The 21730-nt window shown below is 43.8% G+C and overlaps 1 protein-coding gene across 1 annotated transcript in view; it reads right to left on the minus strand.

Moving 5' to 3' along the window:
- Nucleotides 1–20269, minus strand: part of ABL2 (ABL proto-oncogene 2, non-receptor tyrosine kinase) — a 154681-nt gene extending 134412 nt beyond the window's left edge. Inside the window, exon 1 of the mRNA XM_030206553.1 lies at nt 19935–20269. Coding sequence (XP_030062413.1) covers nt 19935–20106 — 172 coding nt within the window. The 5' untranslated portion in view covers nt 20107–20269. The remainder of the gene's footprint in view (nt 1–19934) is intronic.
- Between the last annotated feature and the right edge of the window lie 1461 nt (nt 20270–21730).

The following is a 21730-nucleotide window of genomic DNA, read 5'->3' on the forward strand; positions in this document are numbered from 1 at the left end:
ATTAAATTCTTGAAGGGATGGGCAAGATTTGTGTCCACGTGCAACTCACTATAAGGAACTGTGTGTTTTTGATGAGATCAGCAACCTCCTCTACCTTGTCACCATACAAGTTGTCCCCTCAGCACAGGGCATCCGCTAGCTTCTCCTGAACCACTGGTTCCAGGTCTGAGACATGCAGCCATGATAGTTTGCACATCCCCCATACCCATCACAGAGAGTCTGCACACCACATCAGCAAGATATTTTCTATACTCCAGCTGCTTACTGACTTACTCACTAACTAGCGAAGCTCTGCAGCCTGCTCCAGTGGGAGATAGTCTGCGAGACGAGTGTACTGTGGACCAGAGCCTGCAAGTATAGGCTTGTGTAGAGCTGAAAGGAAAACAACAGCCTGCTTGTCTTCAGAGTAATTTGAATATTCTGATGACATCTGGTGCCCTTGGCCTGGATTGGCCGCTGTCGTGGACAGGATGCTGGGCTCGATAGACCCTTGGTCTTTTCCCAGTATGGCATTACTTATGTACTTATCACTGATATACTAAGTGGTACAGCCAAAATTATCTAAAAATCAGAACATGAAAAACAAGAACCCACACACACACACCCATGGAACTCTCAGGTAGTAAAAAATATATACACAGCCAGAAGTATGAGCTAGGGAACTAAGAGAGTTGCCATACTAGGTCAGACCAAGGGCCCATCTAACCCAATATCCTGTTTCCAACAGTGACCAGACCAGGACACAAGTACCTGGCAGAGTCCCAGAAAGTACAGGATTCCCTGCTACTTAACCAAAGTGATAAGCAGTAGCTTTGCCCAGATCTATCTAGTTTAATAATAGGTTTATAGACTTTTCTCTCAGTATAAACTATCCTTAAACCCAGCTACTTTAACTCCTTTTACCACCTGCTCCAGCAAAGAGTTCCAGAGCGTAACTATATTGAGTGAAAAATATTTTCTCCTATTTGTTTTAAATGTGCTACTGTGTAACTTCATGGCGTGTCCCCTAGTCTTTGTACTTTTTGAAAGAGTGAACAGTTGATTTGCATCTATCCATTCCACTCCATTCAGAATTATATATCACTAGTAAAAAAAGGCCCGTTTTCTCTCAGAAATTAAACGGGCATGTATAATTATACTACAGCAAGAGGCCCTCACTGGATGCCCACCGAAAGGGTGGAAGGCCAGATTTTAGGACTCAGGCTGTAAAAATACCAGCTAGGTTTAAAAATCTATGACTGGCTGAGCATGGACTTGCTTTTCCTGCAAGTTAATATGTGTTCTACCCTAAGATCTATCCACTGGAATAGTGGCAGGCCAAACTACATAGCTTTGTACAGCTGAAAAGCACTGCCTAGGCCTGATAACCTACTAATGGCCTTATAGAACAAAATCAGGTACAAATTGAATGTAGCACTTATTAAAATGGAGTTTGTCTTTCTATAAGATGAAACTTAGATCATAAGATAATAGAAAAAGGGGAAGTGAAACTGATATGCTAAGAATAAGATGTTCTGGCAGAAGAGAAAAACATGTTGACAAAAGAGGAAATTGCGAAATAACTTGCAATAGCTGGAACGGAAAGAGTTGGGTACAGAACAACAGATGGCAGGACACGACAGTTTAACCACAGAAATTGAGAAATAGTTGAAAAAAAACAGGTCCCAAAATAGGTCCAGCCACAGACTTCTATTGAGAGAAGAGAGTATAAAAGAAGGGTGATTTGGGCTTAATTTCGGAGTCGTCCCCAACACTTCTCAGACGGCAGAGCGCTGTGCCATTGAACCCAGAATCCATCCGATGTCTGTTTTCCTCAGAGTGTATGTTTGAGAAAGAGTGTGTGTGAGAGATGGAGTGTGTGTGTCAGAGAGAGACAGAGTGTCTGTGTGAGTGAGACTGTGTGTGAGAGAGAGAAATAGAGACTGTGTGTGTGTGACAGAGAGATAGAGTGTGATAGACAGTGTGTCAGATAGAGTGTATGTGAGAGACAGAGTGAGTGAGTGAGTGACTGGTCTCAGGACCCCCCTCACCCCCTCCCTCTCCCCCCCCCTGCAGCCACCCATGTGCAGCGACCCTCCTCTCCCCCTGCCCCCCCGCAGCCACCCATGTCCAGCGACCCTCCTCTCCCCCTGCAGCCACGCATGTGCAGCGTCCCTCCTCTCCCCTGCCCTCCCCCGCAGCCACCCATGTCCAGCGACCCTCCTCTCCCCCTGCCCCCCATGCAGCCACCCATGTCCAGCGACCCTCCTCTCCCCCTGCAGCCACGCATGTGCAGCGTCCCTCCTGTCTCCCCTGCAGCCACCCATGTCCAGCGACCTTCCTCTCCCCCTGCAGCCACGCATGTGCAGCGTCCCTCCTGTCTCCCCTGCAGCCACCCATGTCCAGCGACCCTCCTCTCCCCCTACAGCCACGCATGTGCAGCGTCCCTCCTGTCTCCCCTGCAGCCACCCATCTGGTCTCAGGATCCCCTCCCCACCTCTCTCTCCCCTGCCCCCCCTCCAGCCACCCATGTCCAGCGACCCTCCTCTCCCCCTGCTCCCCCTGCAGCCACCCATGTCCAGCAACCCTCCCCTCCCCCCTGCCCCCCCTCGGCGCATCACCCAAGCCCCCCCCCCCCCAGGGCACATCAACCCCCTCGCCACCCGCAGCTGCAAATGGTAACGCTGTCCGGATGCTGCTGCTTCTCCTGTTGAGCAGCAGCGGCCGCTACAGAAAGGAAAAAAAAAATGTTTCTAAACATGAAGCACAGCACGGCAGACATCCATCAGGCACTGGCTGTCGGCTCTGCAGCAGCTCCTCCTCTCCCCTCTCACGTCGCTGCGCTCCTCCAGGGTCTTACTCCAGGGGCAGTGACGTGGAGGCGAGAGGAGGAGCGGCTGCAGAGCCGACAGCCAATGCCCGATGGCTGTCTGCCGTGCCGCGCTTCAGGTTCACAAACATGTATGGGGTTTTTTTCTTTTTGTAGCGGTCGCTGCTGCTCAAAAGGAGAAGCAGCAGCGGCCGGACAGCGTTACCATTTGCAGCTGCGGGTGGCGAGGGGGTTGATGTGCCCGGCGGGGGGGGGGGGGGTGTTGCTATGCACCGGGGGAGGGGCTTGGGTGATGTGCCGAGGGCGGGGGGGGGTTTGTCTGCGGTGCCGCGTTTGTCCTGTTACAGGGAGCGGCGCACTGACAGCTGATTCCCAGGCAAGGGGAGGAGTAGGGAAACAGCGTGTTTCCCTACTCCTCCCCCTGCCTGGGAATCAGCTGTGAGTGACGGCAGCCTGGCTACGGAGCCTAGCTCAGCAACTGCAGGAGCCACGGACACAGGCAGCTACTTTAGAACATTGGTGGTGAGATTATATAGGATGTCTCCCCTCAACCATCTCTTCTCCGAGCCCTAACCTCTTTAGCCTTTCCTCATATGAGGTGTTCCATCCCCTTAATCATTTTGATCTCCATTCTTGCCCACCCTGAATGCCAGAAGACACTACTTTAAGTAAAAAGATGGAACAGTTGAATAGACAGAGTCCTCCGTAAAACATGATGTGACCCTTGACCACCTGGAACTATATGTGCTCAATAGACTTCTGACGTTTGTTTCTCAGTCCAGTTCCCGTTTTTTTTTTTTTAACTATTGCAGCTTCTTATTTTTCCCCCATTGTCATTTTTTAGCCTTCGGAAAGCAGCAACAGTAAGCTTTAAATTCCAATATTTAAAACAAATTCTATTAAAAGGAACTATTTCTATAAGGCAGTTCCAATAAGTTTTCACTGCCACCTTCCTGACGCAAAAGCAGTGTTAAAATTACAAAACACCTGCTGTTATTTCCTGGTGACATTGTCACCATCTGTGTCATTTACAGTCCAAATGTCAGTCACTACATTTAATTCTTCTAAAAGTGTCTCATGTATGTGTCTAAAAATCACAGTATAAAAGTATAAGCAAAGTGAATTTTCAACTTCTTGGTCACATCTGCACTCTCTACATACCCTGAAGCATTCACCACATACCCTGAAGTCAAAGATTCACCGCAGGCTTCAAAATTTACTAATTCAGGAACACTTCAAACCAAAGATGTAAAGAGAGGTGACAAGACCTTTTCAGATATATTGGATAGAAAGGTGTGGTAGCCGTGTTAGTCCACTTTTAAAGGTAATCAATCGAAATAAAACAAGGAAAAGAAAATAAGATGATACCTTTTTTATTGGACATAATACATTTCTTGATTAGTTTTCAAAGACTTAATACATTTCTTGATTAGCTTTCAAAGGTTCCCCTTCTTCGTCAGATCGGAAATAAGCAAACTGTAGATGACAGTATATATAAGTGTAATATCAAAGCATTTTAGTGACAATCTAACCGGATGGGGGTGGATAGGTGAGAGACAGGAAGAGTCGGGTGGATGAGAGACAAGGAGATATGAATGGAGACAGGAGGGTGACAAAGCAGTAAAATTTTATGGTTTATAATGAGCTAGAAAACCCCAGATCTTTGTTAAGTCCTGTCTGGTTGGTGTCAAAATATTTAATCATTCTGACTTCAAAGGTCTTACGTTCCTGTATTGTTTTAAAGTTCCCTTTCAGGATTCTTACCATGAAATCACTGGTACATTGTTCTGGTTTTGTAAAGTGCTGCCCCACAGGCGTGACATCTTTATTGGTACTAGCATTTTTCATATGGTGTCTATGTAAATTAAATCTCTTCTTTAGCATCTGACTTGTTTCTCCAATGTAGCAGCCTTCATTGCATTTTTTACACTGAATGATATATACCACACTGGAAGATGAGCACGTGAAAGATTTTTTAATGTTGAATATTTTTCTTTTGTGAATTACCGTGGGGTCCTGTGAAATGTTTAGGCATAGTTTGCAGCTGGATATATTGCAAGGATATGTGCCATTCTTTTCTTTTTGAGTGTGTGTTGGGAGCTTACTTCTAATTAGCTTGTGTTTTAAGTTGGGTGGCTGTCGGAAGGCCAGCACTGGTGGGGATGGGAATCTCTCTTTCAGTAATTCATCCTCCTTGAGTAGAGGCTGCAGATCTTTTATGATTTTTCTTAATTTTTCCAGCTCTGGGTTGTACGTCACTATAAGGGGGATTCTGTCTGTGACTTTTTTTTCTTTGTACTGTAGCAGATTTTCTCTGGGTGTTTTGAGGGAGGAGGCAATATTCTTGGAGATTATTTTGGGGTTGCAGCCTTTCTGTTCGAAGGATTCAGTCAGGATTTCAAGGTGTCTGTCTCTGTCCCCCGGGTCAGTGCAGATACAGTGGTATCTTGTGGCTTGGCTGTAAATAATGGACGTTTTTGTATATGAAGGGTGGAAGCTGGAGTTGTGGAGGTAGCTGCATTTGTCTGTGGGTTTCTTGTATATGGATGTTTGTATATAGCCATAGCTGATTGAGGCTGTAGTGTCCAAAAAATTTTGTAGGATGATATGTATTGAAGGAATTGTAAAATTGTTTCAGAGTTTCTTCCCCCTCAGTCCAAATCATAAAAATGTCATTGATGTACCGGTATTTTAGGGGTTTGGTCTGGTATGTATTCAAAAATGTCTCTTCCAGCTCAGCCATAAAGAGGTTGGCATATTGGGGTACTGTCCTGGTGCCCATCGCAGTGCCCATTATTTGTAGATAGATATCATTGTTAAAGCGGAAATAGTTATGAGTTAAAATAAACTGGATTAATTTTGTAATGGTTTTGTAATGGTTCCATCCTGAGGCAAATTTATTTTGAGTTGTGCTGATGACAAGACCCTCCGTTTGTGAGACTACAAAAACAAGCGATGCATGAAGACACTCAATGCGCATGAACACTTTGTTACCTCTTTGGATTTCCACGACTGCACCATATGTGGTCACTGGAAGTGTAGATCAAAACAGTGAAAGTGTGGGAGTGCCGTTGATAGAGTTCATGTTGGACTCGCCACTCCTCCTCTGGATGCACTCGGATACCATTATTTTATCATCCTCACTTTAATATTCCCTTATCTCTTGTTTGTCCAGTTTGTCTGTCCTAATTAGATTGTCTGTCCTAATTAGATTGTAAGCTCTGTCGAGCAGGGACTGTCTCTTCATGTTCAAGTGTACAGCGCTGCATACGTCTAGTAGCTCTCTAGAAATGATAAGTAGTAGTAGGTTTCTGGTGAGTATTGATGGTCCAGTGTGGATGTTTTTAGGAGTTTCTCACATGCAGCTATGCCATCTGCATGGGGAATGTTGATATATAGTGATTCTACATCCATCGTGACCAGAAGGGTACTTGGTGGTAATTGCTGGATATTTTTCAATTTATTCAGAAAGTCTGTGGTGTCTTGTATGAAGCTGTTTGTTTTGTGCACGAGAGGTTTCAGAATCCCCTCTATGAGTCCAAATATTTCCTCCGTGAGTGTGCCAATACCCAATATGATTGGTCTGCCAGGGTTTCCAGGTTTGTGGATTTTGGGTAGCATGTAGAATGTGCCCACAGAAGGCTGGTTTGGTATGAGTTTCTTCAGATATGGCTGTACTTGTTTAGGAAATGTTCTGATCAGGTCTTGCAGCTGCTTTGTATAATCCTGTGTGGGATCCTCAGTTAGTTTCCTGTAGTATGTATTGTCTGAGAGCTGTCTGTGTCCTTCTTCAATGTATTTTTTTGTGTCCATAATCACCACTTAGCCTCCTTTGTCTGCGGGTTTGATGATAATGCGATGGTTAGTTTGTAGAGTTCTTATGGCCGCTCTTTCTGGTGGAGTAAGATTGTACAGAATTTTCTTTTGTTTGCTGGAAAGTTGTGATTTTACCCTATGTCTGAAGCTTTCTATGTAGTTGTCCAGTTTGTTGTTTTGTCACGCCTGTGGGGCAGCACTTTACAAAACCAGAACACTGTACCAGTGATTTCATAGTAAAAATCCTGAAAGGGAACTTTAAAACAATACAGGCATGTAAGACCTTTGAAGTCAGAATGATTAAATATTTTGACACCCACCAGACAGGACTTAAAGATCTGGGGTTTTCAAGCCCATTATAAACCATAAAATTGTACTGCTTTGTCATCCTCATCCACCCGACTCTTCCTGTCTCTCACCTATCCACCTCCATCCTGTTAGACTGTCACTGAAATGCTTTGATGTTTCACTTATATATACTGTCATCTACCAACATTTGCTTATTTCCGATCTGATGAAGAAGGGCAACCTTCGAAAGCTAATCAAGAAATGTATTAAGTTAGATATATTGGAGAAAGGAGAAAAGATATGAATGGAATTGCGAGGCTGAAAGATAATGAGAATGGCTATGTGGAGAGTGATGAAGATAAAGCGAACGTGCTAAACAGTTATTGCTCGTCTGTGCAGAGGAAAATCTTGGAGAAAGACTACGGTTGGCTGCCAAGGGAACATCTGGGAATGGAGTGGATACTGCGCCGTTTACGGAAGAAAGTTTATAAACAGCTTGAGAATCTGAAGGTGGACAAAGCTATAGGGCCGGATGGGATACACTGGGAGCTCAGTATGACACAAAAAAAACTTTGGTAAGGACAAATCAAACTTGGGTATAAAGCATCACATACCATGTAAGGTAAAATTATGTATAATCATACCTGATAATTTTCTTTCCATTAATCATAGCTGATCAATCCATAGACTGGTGGGTTGTGTCCATCTACCAGCAGGTGGAGATAGAGAGCAAACTTTTGCCTCCCTATATGTGGTCATGTGCTGCCGGAAACTCCTCAGTATGTCGATATCAAAGCTCCATCTGCAGGACTCAGCACTTAGAGAATTACACCCACAAAGGGACACTCTGCCCAGCTCACCACCGCCGAAACGGGGGAGGGGAATTAACCCAGCTCATCCCCACACAAGTGGGGGAGGGGAATTAACCCAGCTCATCCCCACACAAGTGGGGGAGGGGAATCCGTCCAGCTCATCCCCGTGGAGCGGGGGAGGGACACCACACCCGCCGATGCGGGGGGATCTGGCTTATCCTGCAACCGCAACCGCGGGAGGAGCTGACTGACCCTAGCACCGCCGAAGCGGGAGGGGTACAAAACTGCCCTACAACCGCACGAAGCGGGAGGGAGTGCCGGCAGAATTTATGTCTCAATCCAGCCCCGTAAAACGGAGGGGAGAGGAATGCAGCAGCTCACTGTAACACAAACTCGTCTCAACTCTTGAAGAATCCAAGTGAAAAAACTTGAACCCGAAGTCTTCCTGAAGTAACTGAAGACTAAACTTGAACCTGAAATGCAACCAGAATAGAAACCATACAGATATCTGGGCGGGGCTATGGATTGATCAGCTATGATTAATGGAAAGAAAATTATCAGGTATGATTATACATAATTTTACCTTCCATATCATCAAGCTGATCAATCCATAGACTGGTGGGATGTACCGAAGCAGTACTCACCCAGGGCGGGACATAGAAATCCCTGAACTCAACACTGAAGCTCCACACCGGGCCTCCGCCCGTGCCGCCACAGTCAAGCGGTAATGCTTGGAGAATGTATGGGCCGATGCCCAAGTTGCCGCCTTGCATATCTCTTCCAAGGAGACGGACCCGGCCTCTGCCATCGAGGCCGCCTGAGCTGTAGTGGAGTGAGCCTTCAGCTGGATAGGCGGCACCTTCCCCGCGGCCACATAAGCCGCGGCAATGACTTCCTTGACCCATCTTGCCACTGGAGGCTTAGCAGCCTGCAGACCCTTACGAGGACCTGCCAACAGGACAAACAGATGATTTGTGCACTACTGTTCAAAAATTAAACACTATTGCAATAAATTGTCAAATAATGCAAAAAATCAACTTAACTTGATAGCTCTGAGCAGTATAAGCCGTCTTCTTGGGCTGGAGCTTATCATATTTCAAAGGTTCAATGTATCAGCGTACTTAACATCTCCGGTATCGCTGTAAGCCCGACAGGACCCTGTTTCGCGGTCAACTGCTTTTTGAACAGTAGTGCACAAATATATTTTTTAGCCTGGGTACAAATACTTGAATGAATAAACAGATAGATACTTCGATACTCAGGCTTCTACAAGAGACAGACACTGTGCACTATTGGTTGGCTGGAGGTGGTCTATGATTACAAACTGTCACATGCTTGTGAGCTGAAAAGCAAGATGGTATAAACAGGTTTTTGTGACGATATGAGACACCTTCAATAGTCAACATATCCTTGTTGCAGTAAATTTGTTTTGTCTGTTTTGAGTTGTGTAATTATAGGATAAGCAGCATAAAATGTATTATACTATTTTGGGATCTTGCCGGGTACTTGTTGCCTGGATTGGCCATTGTTGGAGGCAGATGCTGGGCTCGATGGACCTTTGGTCGGTCCCACTATGGCAAGGGTATGGTAAGCGTATTATATATACCATGCCTAAATCTAGGCAACACATCTAGAATACGCTTAGGCAGAAATGTTTACCAAGCGGATTTTTTGGGCGCCTTATATAGAATCTGGCCCTCAGCGCCTTTTTTCTGGGTGCATAAGCATCCATTTCAGGCTTGCTTTTTTTTTTTTTTTGTAATCACTCCCTATGAGTCAGTTTTTCATATAAATTTAGTGTTTTTTTTAAATTTGATTTCCAAGGATATTTACATAACAGCGTTTTGTTTGATGTTTCTATTTTTCTCTTCTTTGATCTCAGTCTCTCTCATAAGCTTTTCTCTGGATTCTCTTAATATATACACTTGGGTAAGTATGCTATTGTCTTTCATCATTTCACCTCTTAATTACACAGGGGCAACATGTCCAGTGCTTAGTGGTTTTTTTTGTAATTTTGTTATCTTTTGTATTTTTATCCAGGTTATTCTCCATAATTTATTAGGATTTATTTACCGCCTTTTTGAAGGAATTCACTCAAGGCGGTATACAGTAAGAATAGATCAAACATGAGCAGTAGGCAATTAGAGCAGTAAAAATATTCGAATACAAAGTATGGCATGGCATCCTACTTGCAATGACAACACAATATGTACTAGAATATTATAATTGGTAGTGAGGGGTAAGGCAAAGTTGTAAGATATAGATGAGTAAGAAAGTAGGAAAAATTAGAAAGTAAGGTGATTGATTTGATGAAAGTTGCACGTGAGGTCAGAGAGATGGTTAAATATTATCTCAGCTAGGGTAGGAGTGGATAAACATGTCCCGCTGCAGTATGTGCAGCCCAAGTCAATCCTTGTGTGTGTGAGTGAGACTAACAAGTTAGTTATTTCTTCCTTTAAAGGCTTGGTTGAAGAGCCAAGCTTTCACCTGCTTCCTGAAGTAAAGGTAGTCTTGTGTTAAGCGGAGCCTTTCAGGCAATGCATTCCAGAGTGTGGGGGTTACTCCAGAGAAGGCTCGCTTGCGGGTATCACATCGTGTAATATCTTTTGGAGAGGGTGTAGTTAGTTTAAGTCCTTGGGAGGACCTTAGTGTTCTTGGCGGTGTGTGGAGGATCATCCTATTCTTCAGAAACTCGGGGCCATTTCCTTTCAGGGCCTTGAAGATCAGACAGAGTTTTAAATTTAGCCCTGTATTGTACTGGTAGCCAATGAAGTTTTTGCAAAAATGGTGTGATGTGGTCACGTCGCTTGCAACCTTCTCGGAGTCTTGCTGCTGCATTCTGAATCAACTGGAGCTGGTGCAGGTCCTTTGTAGTCAGACCACTGTATAGTGCATTGCAGTAATCCAGTCTTGATGCTACCATGGCATGCACAACTGGGATAAGATTTACCTTCTCGATGTAAGGAGAGAGGCAGCGTAGCTGTCACAAATAGAAGCAGCTCTTGAAGGTTGCTTGAATTTGGGGAATCAGAGTAAGTGTTGAGTCCAACTGTATTCCAAGGTTCCTGACTTGTGATTTGAGGGGGAGTTCATACTTCCCAAAAGGGATTTTGATGTCAGGTATGTATCCACTTGTGTTAGGGACCCAAAGAAGCTCGGTTTTACTTGGGTTCAGGCAAAGTTTGTTGTGTTTAGCCCATTCTTGAATTGATGTTAGACAAGTGATCAGTTTATTCAAGGCTGTAGGTAAGTCAGGTTCAATGGGTATGAGTAGCTGCACATCATTCGCATAGATGAAGAACTGAGTGTCCATTGACCGAATCAGCTCAACTACTGGCTTGAGGTAGATATTGAACAGAATAGGTGACAGTATCAATCCTTGTGGTACCCCCGCAGGTCAGTGTCCATGGTGGTGATGAGTTACTGCCAATCATTATGGATTGTTGCCTGTCTGATAGATAGGATCTGAACCAGGCAAGTACTGTTCCATTGATACCTGTTTCTGTCAGTCGTGCTAGCAAGATATCAAGATCCAGTGTCAAAAGCTGCTGAGAAATCTAGTACTACTAACATTGAGGCAAATCCCTTGTCTCGTTTTCTGTGAAGATCATCTAGCAGGGATACGAGGACCGTTTCTGTTCCATAACCAGGTCTGAATCCAGATTAACATGGATCTAGCCAGTTACTCTTTTCTAGCCATACATTAAGTTGAACACAGACTGTTTGTTCTATGAGTTTCCCTAGAAACGGGATGTTGGATACTGGCCTGTAACTTTCAAGTTTATCCTGGTCAAGGTTGTTTTTCTTCAGCAGAGGGCAAACCACTGCCCTTTTTAATGTTGTTGGTAGTCGCCCATTAGAAAGAGGTGTTCACAATTTTTGTGGCGCCTTCTATAAGGCCCATACTTGCCTGCTGCACTATCTTTGATGGGCATAGATTGAGGGAGCAGGTAGTTGGTCAAAGGTCTCTTAGGATTTTGTCAAGGCTCTCCTCTGTCATTAGGTTAAACGTGTTCCATCTGTCTCTGTTAGGAGGGGGCGAGTTTGTGCACCCCTGGTTGACTGGTTGGGCACTGGGTGGGATTGCCTGTAAATCCTGGTGCAGACTTAATTTTGTTGGCAAAGTATGCAGCATCATTGCAGTTCAGTTTAGACAGGGCAGGCTGGTTTTGTTGTGGGGGCTGCAGTAGGCTGTTTACTATACTAAACAGCTGCTTGGTTGAATTGGCAGCCTGTTTTTTGTATTCCAATAAGGTACTTGTTTATGACTATCTAATTCAGCTACTTTAGGTCTATGTTTCTGTTTATCCTTCTTGTTAATTTTCTTTTATTTTCACTGCTTTTTGTCAGCACCATGTATGTAACTCTGGATATTCACAACTGCACATTTTATACATTGACATATGTTTGTGTATATGTATCTGTTTTAGTCACATTATCACTGTTAAGGTTCAGTCACTGTTGGCATACTACATATTCACATGTATTCTTTTTCACTGTGTAATATCTTTTTACAGTGTCAATTTATATACTTTTTGGCTGTATTTTTATTTTTATGCATTTGTGACCCCCTGAAGAAGGCACACTTCCTAAACATGGCCCCTGTTGGGTCTGGATGGCATATGTTACTTTTCTTGGAGAATAAACTTTTATGTTCACGATATTGGACTGACAGTTCTTGGACCGCTCTTCTTTCACTCTCTGGATTGCTTGTTTGGTGCTGTAGAAGTACTCACCTGCCATTTTTGGTTGGAGGATTGAGCTTAAGGCAGAAGAAAGCAGAGGAGGTGCCAGACTTTTTTTTTTGGGGGGGGGGGGGGGGGGGGATTTCTATACCAAAACTTACATATACAATAACTAAAATTTTAACGCAATGTGCAAAGAATTTTTAAATATTTTGTACAGAACGTCCCCCAGGAGTAAAAGTTACAAGAGAACACATTTAGTGTAGCATAAAAACATTATTACAGAGCTAAAGAGATAACGTAAGCAGCCTATGAACAAATATGAGTTAAAATGGCCGCCGCATAGTTGAACAGGGATTCGTTAGCTCCAGGGGTTCTCGAGTATTGAACCGGCATCTGGTAGCGACTCTGCTGGTTTTTCCCTGGGTCTGTTTTTATTTTGATCCAGTGTGTCGTGAGGAACATGTTAGGCAGTTGACTGTCCAGTCTGACCTGCTCGTCACCGTCGTTTCCGCAGACCAACTGCCGACTACTTGAGGCCTGCCCATACACTTCAGTGGTCGGACGCAATCTCTCCCGGCGTCGATGCTCAGCTGAGGGCCGCCTGGCTTCCGATTGCCTCCGGTATCCCGCGATTCAGTCGGTTACCCGGGACTCTTCATTTCGCCCAACCTGTAATGCCTCCTATTCAATGCACCAACAGCTGAAGAGCTCTTTCCTGCTGACAAGCTTCTTGATCATTCGTAGCATGAGACTGCCTCCTGCACTGCATCAACTCCGCCTTCTTTCTTCGCCTGATAGGAGATGTTGGAGGACGGCTCCCAGCCGTGATGGGAACATTTTTATCCTGTGGCCTTTTCAGCTTTGAGCTGGCCTGGCGTGGTCGTCTTTGGTGATGTTGGTTGCTGGTCTTCTCCTCTGCGGCTGCTTTGTGTCTGGAGAGTGCTGCTTGTTGACGGGGCCCTGTTTCCTCCTGGTCGCAAGATCTGATTTACTGTGTCTCGGGGAGTCAAGATCTGATTCAACTGACACCTGATTCTGGACTCATTACTCTCTACTTTCTCTTCTTTTTGATTTCTTTTCCCTGCCTGTTTGTTTGTTTAAATAATGTATTTATCTTCCCTCCCCTTCTGCCTTCAACTGTCACTGCAATTGTTTTCATTAGTTTATTGTAAGCCGCTTTGGGGCTGCTTTACGTGGCAAAAAGCGGGGTATAAATGATCTAAAATAAAATTTCATTTCACCCTCTTTCATATTTGACCAACTGCAAATTGTTCTTAGCATAAAAATAAAGGTCAATAAACCAAAAGTATAAGAGGATACCTTTTAATTGGACTAATATAACACTGTTCTCTAGCTTTCGGGGAGCTAACACTCTTCAGCAAGACAAATTAAAATGTTGCCTGAACCTACAAATTAATCACATTCTATTAAAACTGGTGTGACAAGAAAACAGGAAAGGGTGCTACATAAGCAGAATAAGATGATACCTCATAATGAATCAAGTCTTTAACAGAAACTGGTTTTGTTTTTGTATAACTACTAGACCTAAGACGGTGACAAGAGGTGGCAGAATCATCACTATCACATCTGCTCTTCTATCCCACTACCCTTTAATCAATGATTCAGTTGTATTTTCAGGTAATATTTGCTTTGACCTTCTCATTTTCCTAACCTAATGAAAGGACTGTTGTTACCTTCCAATTCCTAGTGAAGAAATCTATTTAGTCCTATAAAATAGCAGAAGTGAAGAGAAGGCTGGCAACTAAAAGGCTGGTTAGTCTTACCTCAGTGGCGAGTAAATGATGGAAACACTGCTAAAACACCGGGTGAGCACTAGATGTACTTAAATGTCAGCAAGGCTTTTTGCTAGTTAGTTGTGGCTGGGAAGGCTGGTTCTGTTGACTACTTGCTATTTTTAATAGATGCTTGGTTGAATTTGAAGCCTGTTTAATGCATTGAACAAAATACTGTTTTTGGCTAATTACTGTTAAGGCCTGGCAGTACATTGCCATACAGTATGTTTCCTACAGTTGAGGATCTCTTCATCTAAGCGATATTTCTACCATTTTATTTTAAGTTTATATCCATGATGCTTAAAAAGAAGCATGGGTAGCATTTGTATGTAGAGCTTCTTTGGTGGAGCTCTTTTTCTAAAGTCATTTCTAAGTGTGCATTCCAAATATCAACCTGATCCCAACATTGTAGTCAACTTTTCATCCATACACACACTCATCCAAGACACACTCAACAGAGTTCTCATGTTTCAAATTTCCTTTCAAATTTTAGTCAGGCCATCTGCTTCTCAAAATCTCCAACAAGGATACCCTGGAAGATGTATCATTGGTTCTAAAACCTGTCCTGGAGAAAACCCCAGCCAGTCAGGTGTTCAGGATATTTGCAATTAATATTCATCAGTTATAACTGTATGCACTGCTTCCACTGCATGCAAATCTAACTCATGAATATTAATTTCAGATATCCTGAACACCTGACTGGATGGAGTTTGTTCAAGGCAGGTTTGGGAAACACAGATGTAGATAATATAAAGGAGGGATCTAGCAAAGGTGGAGGAATGGTCTAGAGTACAAAAGCTAAGATTTAATGCTAAAAATGCAGAGTATTTGGACTGGAAAAATCCAAGGAAAGAGCACAGTATGGGGCAAGGTACTTCAGTGCATGAAAATAAAAGAGTGGTATGTGGGGCTGATTGTATGCCAATCTTAAGGTGATCAAACATAGAAAAAGTGATGTCAAGAACTAAAAGAATGTTCAATTGTATAGGAAAAGAAATGAGGTAGCTCTTCTGTATAAATCTCCAGTGAGACCTTATTTGGAGCATTGTGTGCAGTTCTGGAAACCGCATCTTCACAAGGACAAACAGGATGGAGAAATGCAGAAGACAGCTACTAAAACAATCAGTGATCAGTGCACTTAAAGATCTCAATATACATACTGTGGAAGAAGGGAGATACCTCCATGATATAAATGCAGAGGAAGCATGCTTCTTAATTGAAAGGAAATTCTGAAATGAAAGGGCATAAGAAAAGCACTAAGAGAAACTCAGGAGTAATCTAAGAACATAATTATGGAAAGGGTGGTGAACATATGAAGTGTTTGCCAGTGTGAGTGGTAGAAATGAGGATGGAATCTGAATTCAAGAACGAATGGGACAAGCACAGAGGATCTCTAAGGAAGAGGGGATTATAAAGCTTAGTAGTTGATATAGATGGGTAAACCAAACAGACTGTGTGGTCTTTATCTGCTGTCATTTTGATATTTCTAAGTATATTTTGAACTTTATTCCCACATATTCCAATGAACTCATAAGGTAGCCACACTATTTTATCCAAATTAATCTTAAATTACTGGCAAAGGGTTATCAAAATTAATGGAATTAAATAGCCTCCTGATTTCTGATGGTACCACAGCCACTTTGGCTGTCCACACAGGGTAATGTCTCCAAATGGGTTAATTTTGTTTATGAAGTTCACTCCTATGCTAGGGTATATTGAAGATTCACAGTCTCTCAAATTCATTACTATATACTTGTATTGTTCAAAAACAGAACCTCCTTCTGGAGTTCAAAAGATATAATATGCAAAGAGCACATCATCAAGCACCATCTTCAAATAGGTTAGTTTTGCACATGACAGTAACAAACTTCACTCCAAAGCCAGGGTATGTGGAGTTTGATCTTGGACTCTCAAATACTTGTACTTGCATTGTGCCAAGATGAGTGGCAGAGTAAAGGAGTACCTAGTGGTTAGAGCAGCTGGCCAAGAACCAGGCTAACCCTGTTCAAATCCCACTTTAGTTCCTTCTGATCTTAAGCAAGTCACTTTACTCTCCATTGTCTCAGACACAAGTTCTAAGCCCTCTGTAATAGGACAATTCCTACTCCACTTGAATGTAACTCACCTTCAGCTACAACCAAAAAAAACAAGAACTACATCCAAAATACACTCTCCCCTTCCTTTTGGAGTTCATAAAATGTAACATGTATAGGCAAATTATCAACGTGTACTTTAAAATTCCTTTTCATCAAGCCTCTGGCACCCAATACGGTATCTTTCTGCCTCATTTTCTTAGTCTCTGACTGCATTGCTTGGTATTTGGTACGTCCTCCAGTCTGAACCTAAAGCAGAAGCATTGCATAAGATTTCCTGGCCCATTAGCAAACCTGGACAGATGAACAGGTGGGTATAAAAGGCCCCTGAAATAAGCTCAAATTACCTATTATAGGGGCGATATTTATATCTCTTTCTTACTCTCCAAATTGAGTATTTATACTAGAACAACTAGCATGAGTTTAGTTTTTAACATTAAGCTTTGGCATCCTCTAGGCCACATAATGCTCTGCATTTATACTATTTCTCTTGCCTGAGGCCCATTCTACCCTTTCCACAGCTTCAGTACCTGGTCTGAGAACACAAAGCTCCTTCAGCTAGGTGTACTGCCACTCCCTCACCCTTGCTGAAAGTGCTATTGTTTATCAAAACTCATCCTTGCCTCACATACTAATACAAAACATCACTCAGGATAAACAGGTTATGCTACAAGTACTGCTAGTTCATCTGAATTTATTTCACCAAGATAATCGGTCACAATCCCAATTAAACTTTTTAAATGGCACACTAAAAAAGAGAACCAAAAATCACAAAACAGGGAAGCAGAACACCATTAACAATGGAATTGTTCATTACATGAAAAGAAGAAGTAAAATTCAGCCCTTGAGGAGAATCAAGTTCCTAAGCAAATAATATCTGTCCACCTGTTTTTAGTCTGTCCTCAACCACAGGTGCCAGCTCTGTAGGCACAGCAGGTATTGAGCACGCTCTTTTGTCAAGCAGGTAAAACTTGTGCTGTGTTTAGCAACCACAATCATTTTGAAAACTCGGCACCTATGTTCTCAACCACAACCTGAAAGAGCACAATTCAACATACAGTACTAGTGTGAATGCATCAAGAATAGATCATGAAAAAAAATAAAAAAAAGTGTTCTATCCCTGTAATTTCCACAGTAACTAATAAAGAGAAAAACGTGTTGCATTAAGCTTTGAGAACAAGTTACCTATTGTTGGGATTCCACCAAGAACATTTGTCACTGAACACTATTCCATTTTCCCCACTGTGAAAAGGCCACATCATAACTTCAGGTAAAAGATGAGATGTTTGCAGCTCAACAACATAGAGATAAGCTTTTGTTCATCAAAACAAGAACTTTGCAAATTACCTTGTATTCCGGCACTGTTCAATTTTTCTGCAAAGCAGGCTAACACGTTATTCCCCATGGAATGTTCCCACCAATGAAGACATGATCACTAAACTACAATCACTGGCCCCTGCTGTTTCAGATACCATTAGTGACTGTTCTAACCAAGTTCACAAGGTGATTCCTGCTAATTGATGGGGTCATTTACCACAAGTTATTTACTGTAAGGGCCATTATTACAACAACAAAAAAACAAATATTTCAAATGAGTTTATCTTGTTGGGCAGACTGTATGGACTGTTCAGGTCTTTATCTGCCATCATGTACTATTTTACTATAAGGCCCCATGGTAAATAGTACCCTGAATTCTGATCCTGAGGAACATTAGACACAGTGGGGCTAATGGAGAAACAAAAGTGTGCACTTAGCTAATGTCAGGCATTAAAGTCCAGTCTTAGTAACATTCAGCTTTGCCAAGGCTCCCACCCCCCAAATATTGTTGTGGATATTCTCCCGTTTCACTGATCCTGCCCTCCCCTCAACTGCTACTACTAATTTCTATAGCACTTTTCTAGATGTATGCGGTGCTAAACACAAACTCCCTGCTCAACAGAACTTAACCTATTCAAGACAGTCAACAGGATAAATAAGGCATTAGGAAGTTACACTCATTACAGGAATTATTAAAACACTAGGAAAAAATGCCCGTTTCTGAGTGGAATGAAACGGGTGCTAGCAAGGGGCCCCCTCCCTCCGTCCCTCCGAGCTACTTGCCTTGTTCGCGGCCTGTGGCATTTCCGTTTCGGCCCTCGTGGAGTGTCATAGCTCCGCCCTCGACGTCATGACGTTTTGACGCGAGGGCGGTGCAGACACTCCAGTGCACACCGGATATCTCGGGCGCCTCAACTTCCGTGGAGGCTTCAGAACGTTGGGGTTGCCTTTTATATATAGAGAGAAGATGGGTATTGAGCAGGGGAATAACAGTTAAAAGGTGGAGTGGAGGAGTGGCCTAGTGGTTAGGGTGGTGGGCTTTGGTCCTGGGGAACTGAGTTCAATTCCCACTTCAGGCAGCTCCTTGCGACTCTGGGCAAGTCACTTAACCCTCCATTGCCCCATGTAAGCCACATTGAGCCTGCCATGAGTGGGAAAGCGCGGGGTACAAATGTAACAACAAAAAAAAAGCAGCCTCAAAAAGGTGTACTATTACCCTGGATTGAACAGGGCCAAAGACAGAAAATTATACACTGACTCAAAAAGTCTATCCCAGGCAAGGAGGTTTGATTAACAGGAGACAGCAGGAACTGCTTGGCCCATTATCTGGTCTGAAGCCAGTAAGTGGAACTTGTTGTCATATCAATTACACTGTTTTGGGCGTACTAAGATGGAAGTGGCAGATGCATTGGGGAGAATGAAAATCCCCTTGGGTGACATGGCTTCAGCCTTGTGACAACACACAGTCTCCTGTTAATCAAACTTCCTTGATTCCAGGCATATGGCACAGCAAGATGTATGGAATGGAGTCTGGCATACTCAGTGGAAGAAAAGGGCACAGATAAGAATAAACTTACCTGATGGTGTTCCCAGGAGGGGTGCAGGGAGAGATAAAGAGAGGAAAGATACTGAAGGACTGCAGAATGAATTCACTTTCAAGTCAACAAATGGAGTTTCAACTATACACAGAAACAAATTGGGAGCCAAAGTGACTTGAAAGAGAGGTTGAGTGTAGTGACTCCACCAAAATATGCCTTACGGGGCTAAACTGACACTGTCTTTATATAAAAATAATGTAGCACAAATGAGTTAAGCATGAATTAGGATCATTCCCAGCTGCCTACTTTTTCATTTTCAGAATCTTGACATTCACCTTCACATCCTCCAAAAGGCAGAGAAAGATATGCCAGCTCAAACTCGGATCTGTAACCAATGTCAACTAACTGAAAACAGGAATCCAAAAAAAAAAAAAAGTACCACCATCTTACAGGTTTTTTTGTTTTTAGGGGGTATTAGTAAAAGTACGGGACTAGGGTACTATAAAACAATAAAGCAGCCCAGAGAATTCGTCTTTTTAAATCACTGGCACAGTGAGGTTCTCTCTGTCTTTGGACTGGAAAGACGTGAAGTAGGAAATCAGATACAACAGGGATGCTTCACGCCGACCGTAAAAGGAGCTGCACCCCTTCAGAGCCCAAAGTTCCCTTGGCTTCTGTACTACCAATCTCCCCCCCCCCACGAGACTGGCTGCTTGTTTCTCACCTCTCCCCGTGCCCCTATTATACAAGGTAGGCAACAGCCACTCCACCTCTCCTTACCATGCTGCGTGAAGATATTGAAGCCAGCCTCGGCAGCTCTGCCCGCGGCGTCCTTCCTACGGCCGGCGGCGCTGGGTCTCCCTGCTGCACTGTTCCCGCGGCTGCCCCGAGGCTGCTGTTGCTGCACCCCAGCCGCAGCCTCTCCTCCGACACGGCCCACCTGCTGGCCCATCCCCGGCCTCCCCTACACTGCCTGCCCGCCTCTTACATTCCTCCCTCAGCGCCACCGCGGAAGCTGGCTGAGCCCGGTGCCCGAAGCTGCTGTTCGCCTTCTCTCGTTCCGTCAACTGCAGTAACAGTTCCTTCTCGCTCTCACGAGCTCTCCCTCCAGCGGCTCCGCGCCCCCTCCACAGCAGAGGCCGCCGCCATCATAACCACGAAGTACTACAAAACGAAGATAGAGCGTCCACTAAGGCCGGTCCTCCGAGGGCGGAGGTAAGATCGGCAAAACCAGACCCTCCCACTGGGGTGAGCTGCCGACGAAAGACAGGAGTCCAAGTGACGTGAACACGTTGAAACCAATTAGGTTAATCTCTGTTTCCATGCCCCAACGCAGCCGTCATCATCTTTAGTACACTCAACAGACAAATTGTTGCCGTCTTTATTGTTGGTAGTAACCGGACACGGACACACGTCTGACCACCTATTGGCCGCATGTATCTGACTGCCTTTTACCAAGCGGCTACATGTATCCGGTGGGAAGGCAGACGCCTACATGTGGCCGGTTAGAAGGTGGTCAACTATGTGTGGCCGGTTACAATGAAATGCATGCTACCAGCAATAAACAACAACATGGGAAGCAGCAGCTCAAAGTTTTCGTTGCTTTGTTTTGAGTGTACTACAGTTGACGGCTGGGCGGGGGAGTGGAAACAGAGATTAATCTAATTGGCTCACTTCCACTCCTGTCTATTAAAAGTCCTTGCGAAAGCACGTGTTAGATTGAGCTCACCCTTGCCTCTGGGAAGTCAGTGGTGGGCGTGGGTTGATTACAACTTGGGGTCTGACTCTGTTCTGTATAGCAAGTTGAAGCTCTAGGTTAGAAGTCGGTGCACAGTTTCCTAACGCTTGTCTAAGTAAAACAAATTATATGCAAAAAAAAAAATGTGTGCAAAACGTGAGAACACATACAGAATCAATATTTTTGTGCAAAGATTGTTTCGGGAGCTCGAGAAGCATCGCGTGTGTATACATCACAATATGTGATGATGCATATTTAATATGTTCTTGTGTGGAATCCCAAATGTATATTTTAACGCATTATTTATATAATGTGTATACTTCTGCAGTTGAGCACTTTGTCCATCATTTCATATCTATGTGTAACCCCCATCCCACTCTGGAGTTGCTATTGACAGTTTCAGAGTGAAATCACTATCAAGATCAGCAGGGCCATGAAGTTAATAAAAAGATCATGAGTGGAAATTTGCAAGCTCACACGGGCAGTGAAGAAACCTACTGCTAGCTGAACCACACAGTTACTGCTGTGATACAGTCCCCATTACTAGCTGAGGAGCAATGCAGAAAGGCCTTGAATGCAGGTGTTAATTGTGTGATAACTATGGCTGCACGCTGCATTAAAATGAATGGGAATGTGATCATTATCTATTTCCCTGCAATGCACAGGAAAAAAAGATGGCTTCTGACACTACACAGAAACACTTTGCTAGGTAGAGCATCAAAGAAGGGTTAGTTGAGAGGAGTGAGTATCAAGCAGCACCCCCTCCCTATCCCCAACCCAACCTGCCTATCCCCAATAACCTTCTGCATCGGTCCCTAGTGTCTGGCAGCAGGCTCCT

The sequence above is a fragment of the Microcaecilia unicolor genome, chromosome 6, assembly GCF_901765095.1.
Source record: "Microcaecilia unicolor chromosome 6, aMicUni1.1, whole genome shotgun sequence".
Lineage (NCBI taxonomy): Eukaryota > Metazoa > Chordata > Amphibia > Gymnophiona > Siphonopidae > Microcaecilia > Microcaecilia unicolor.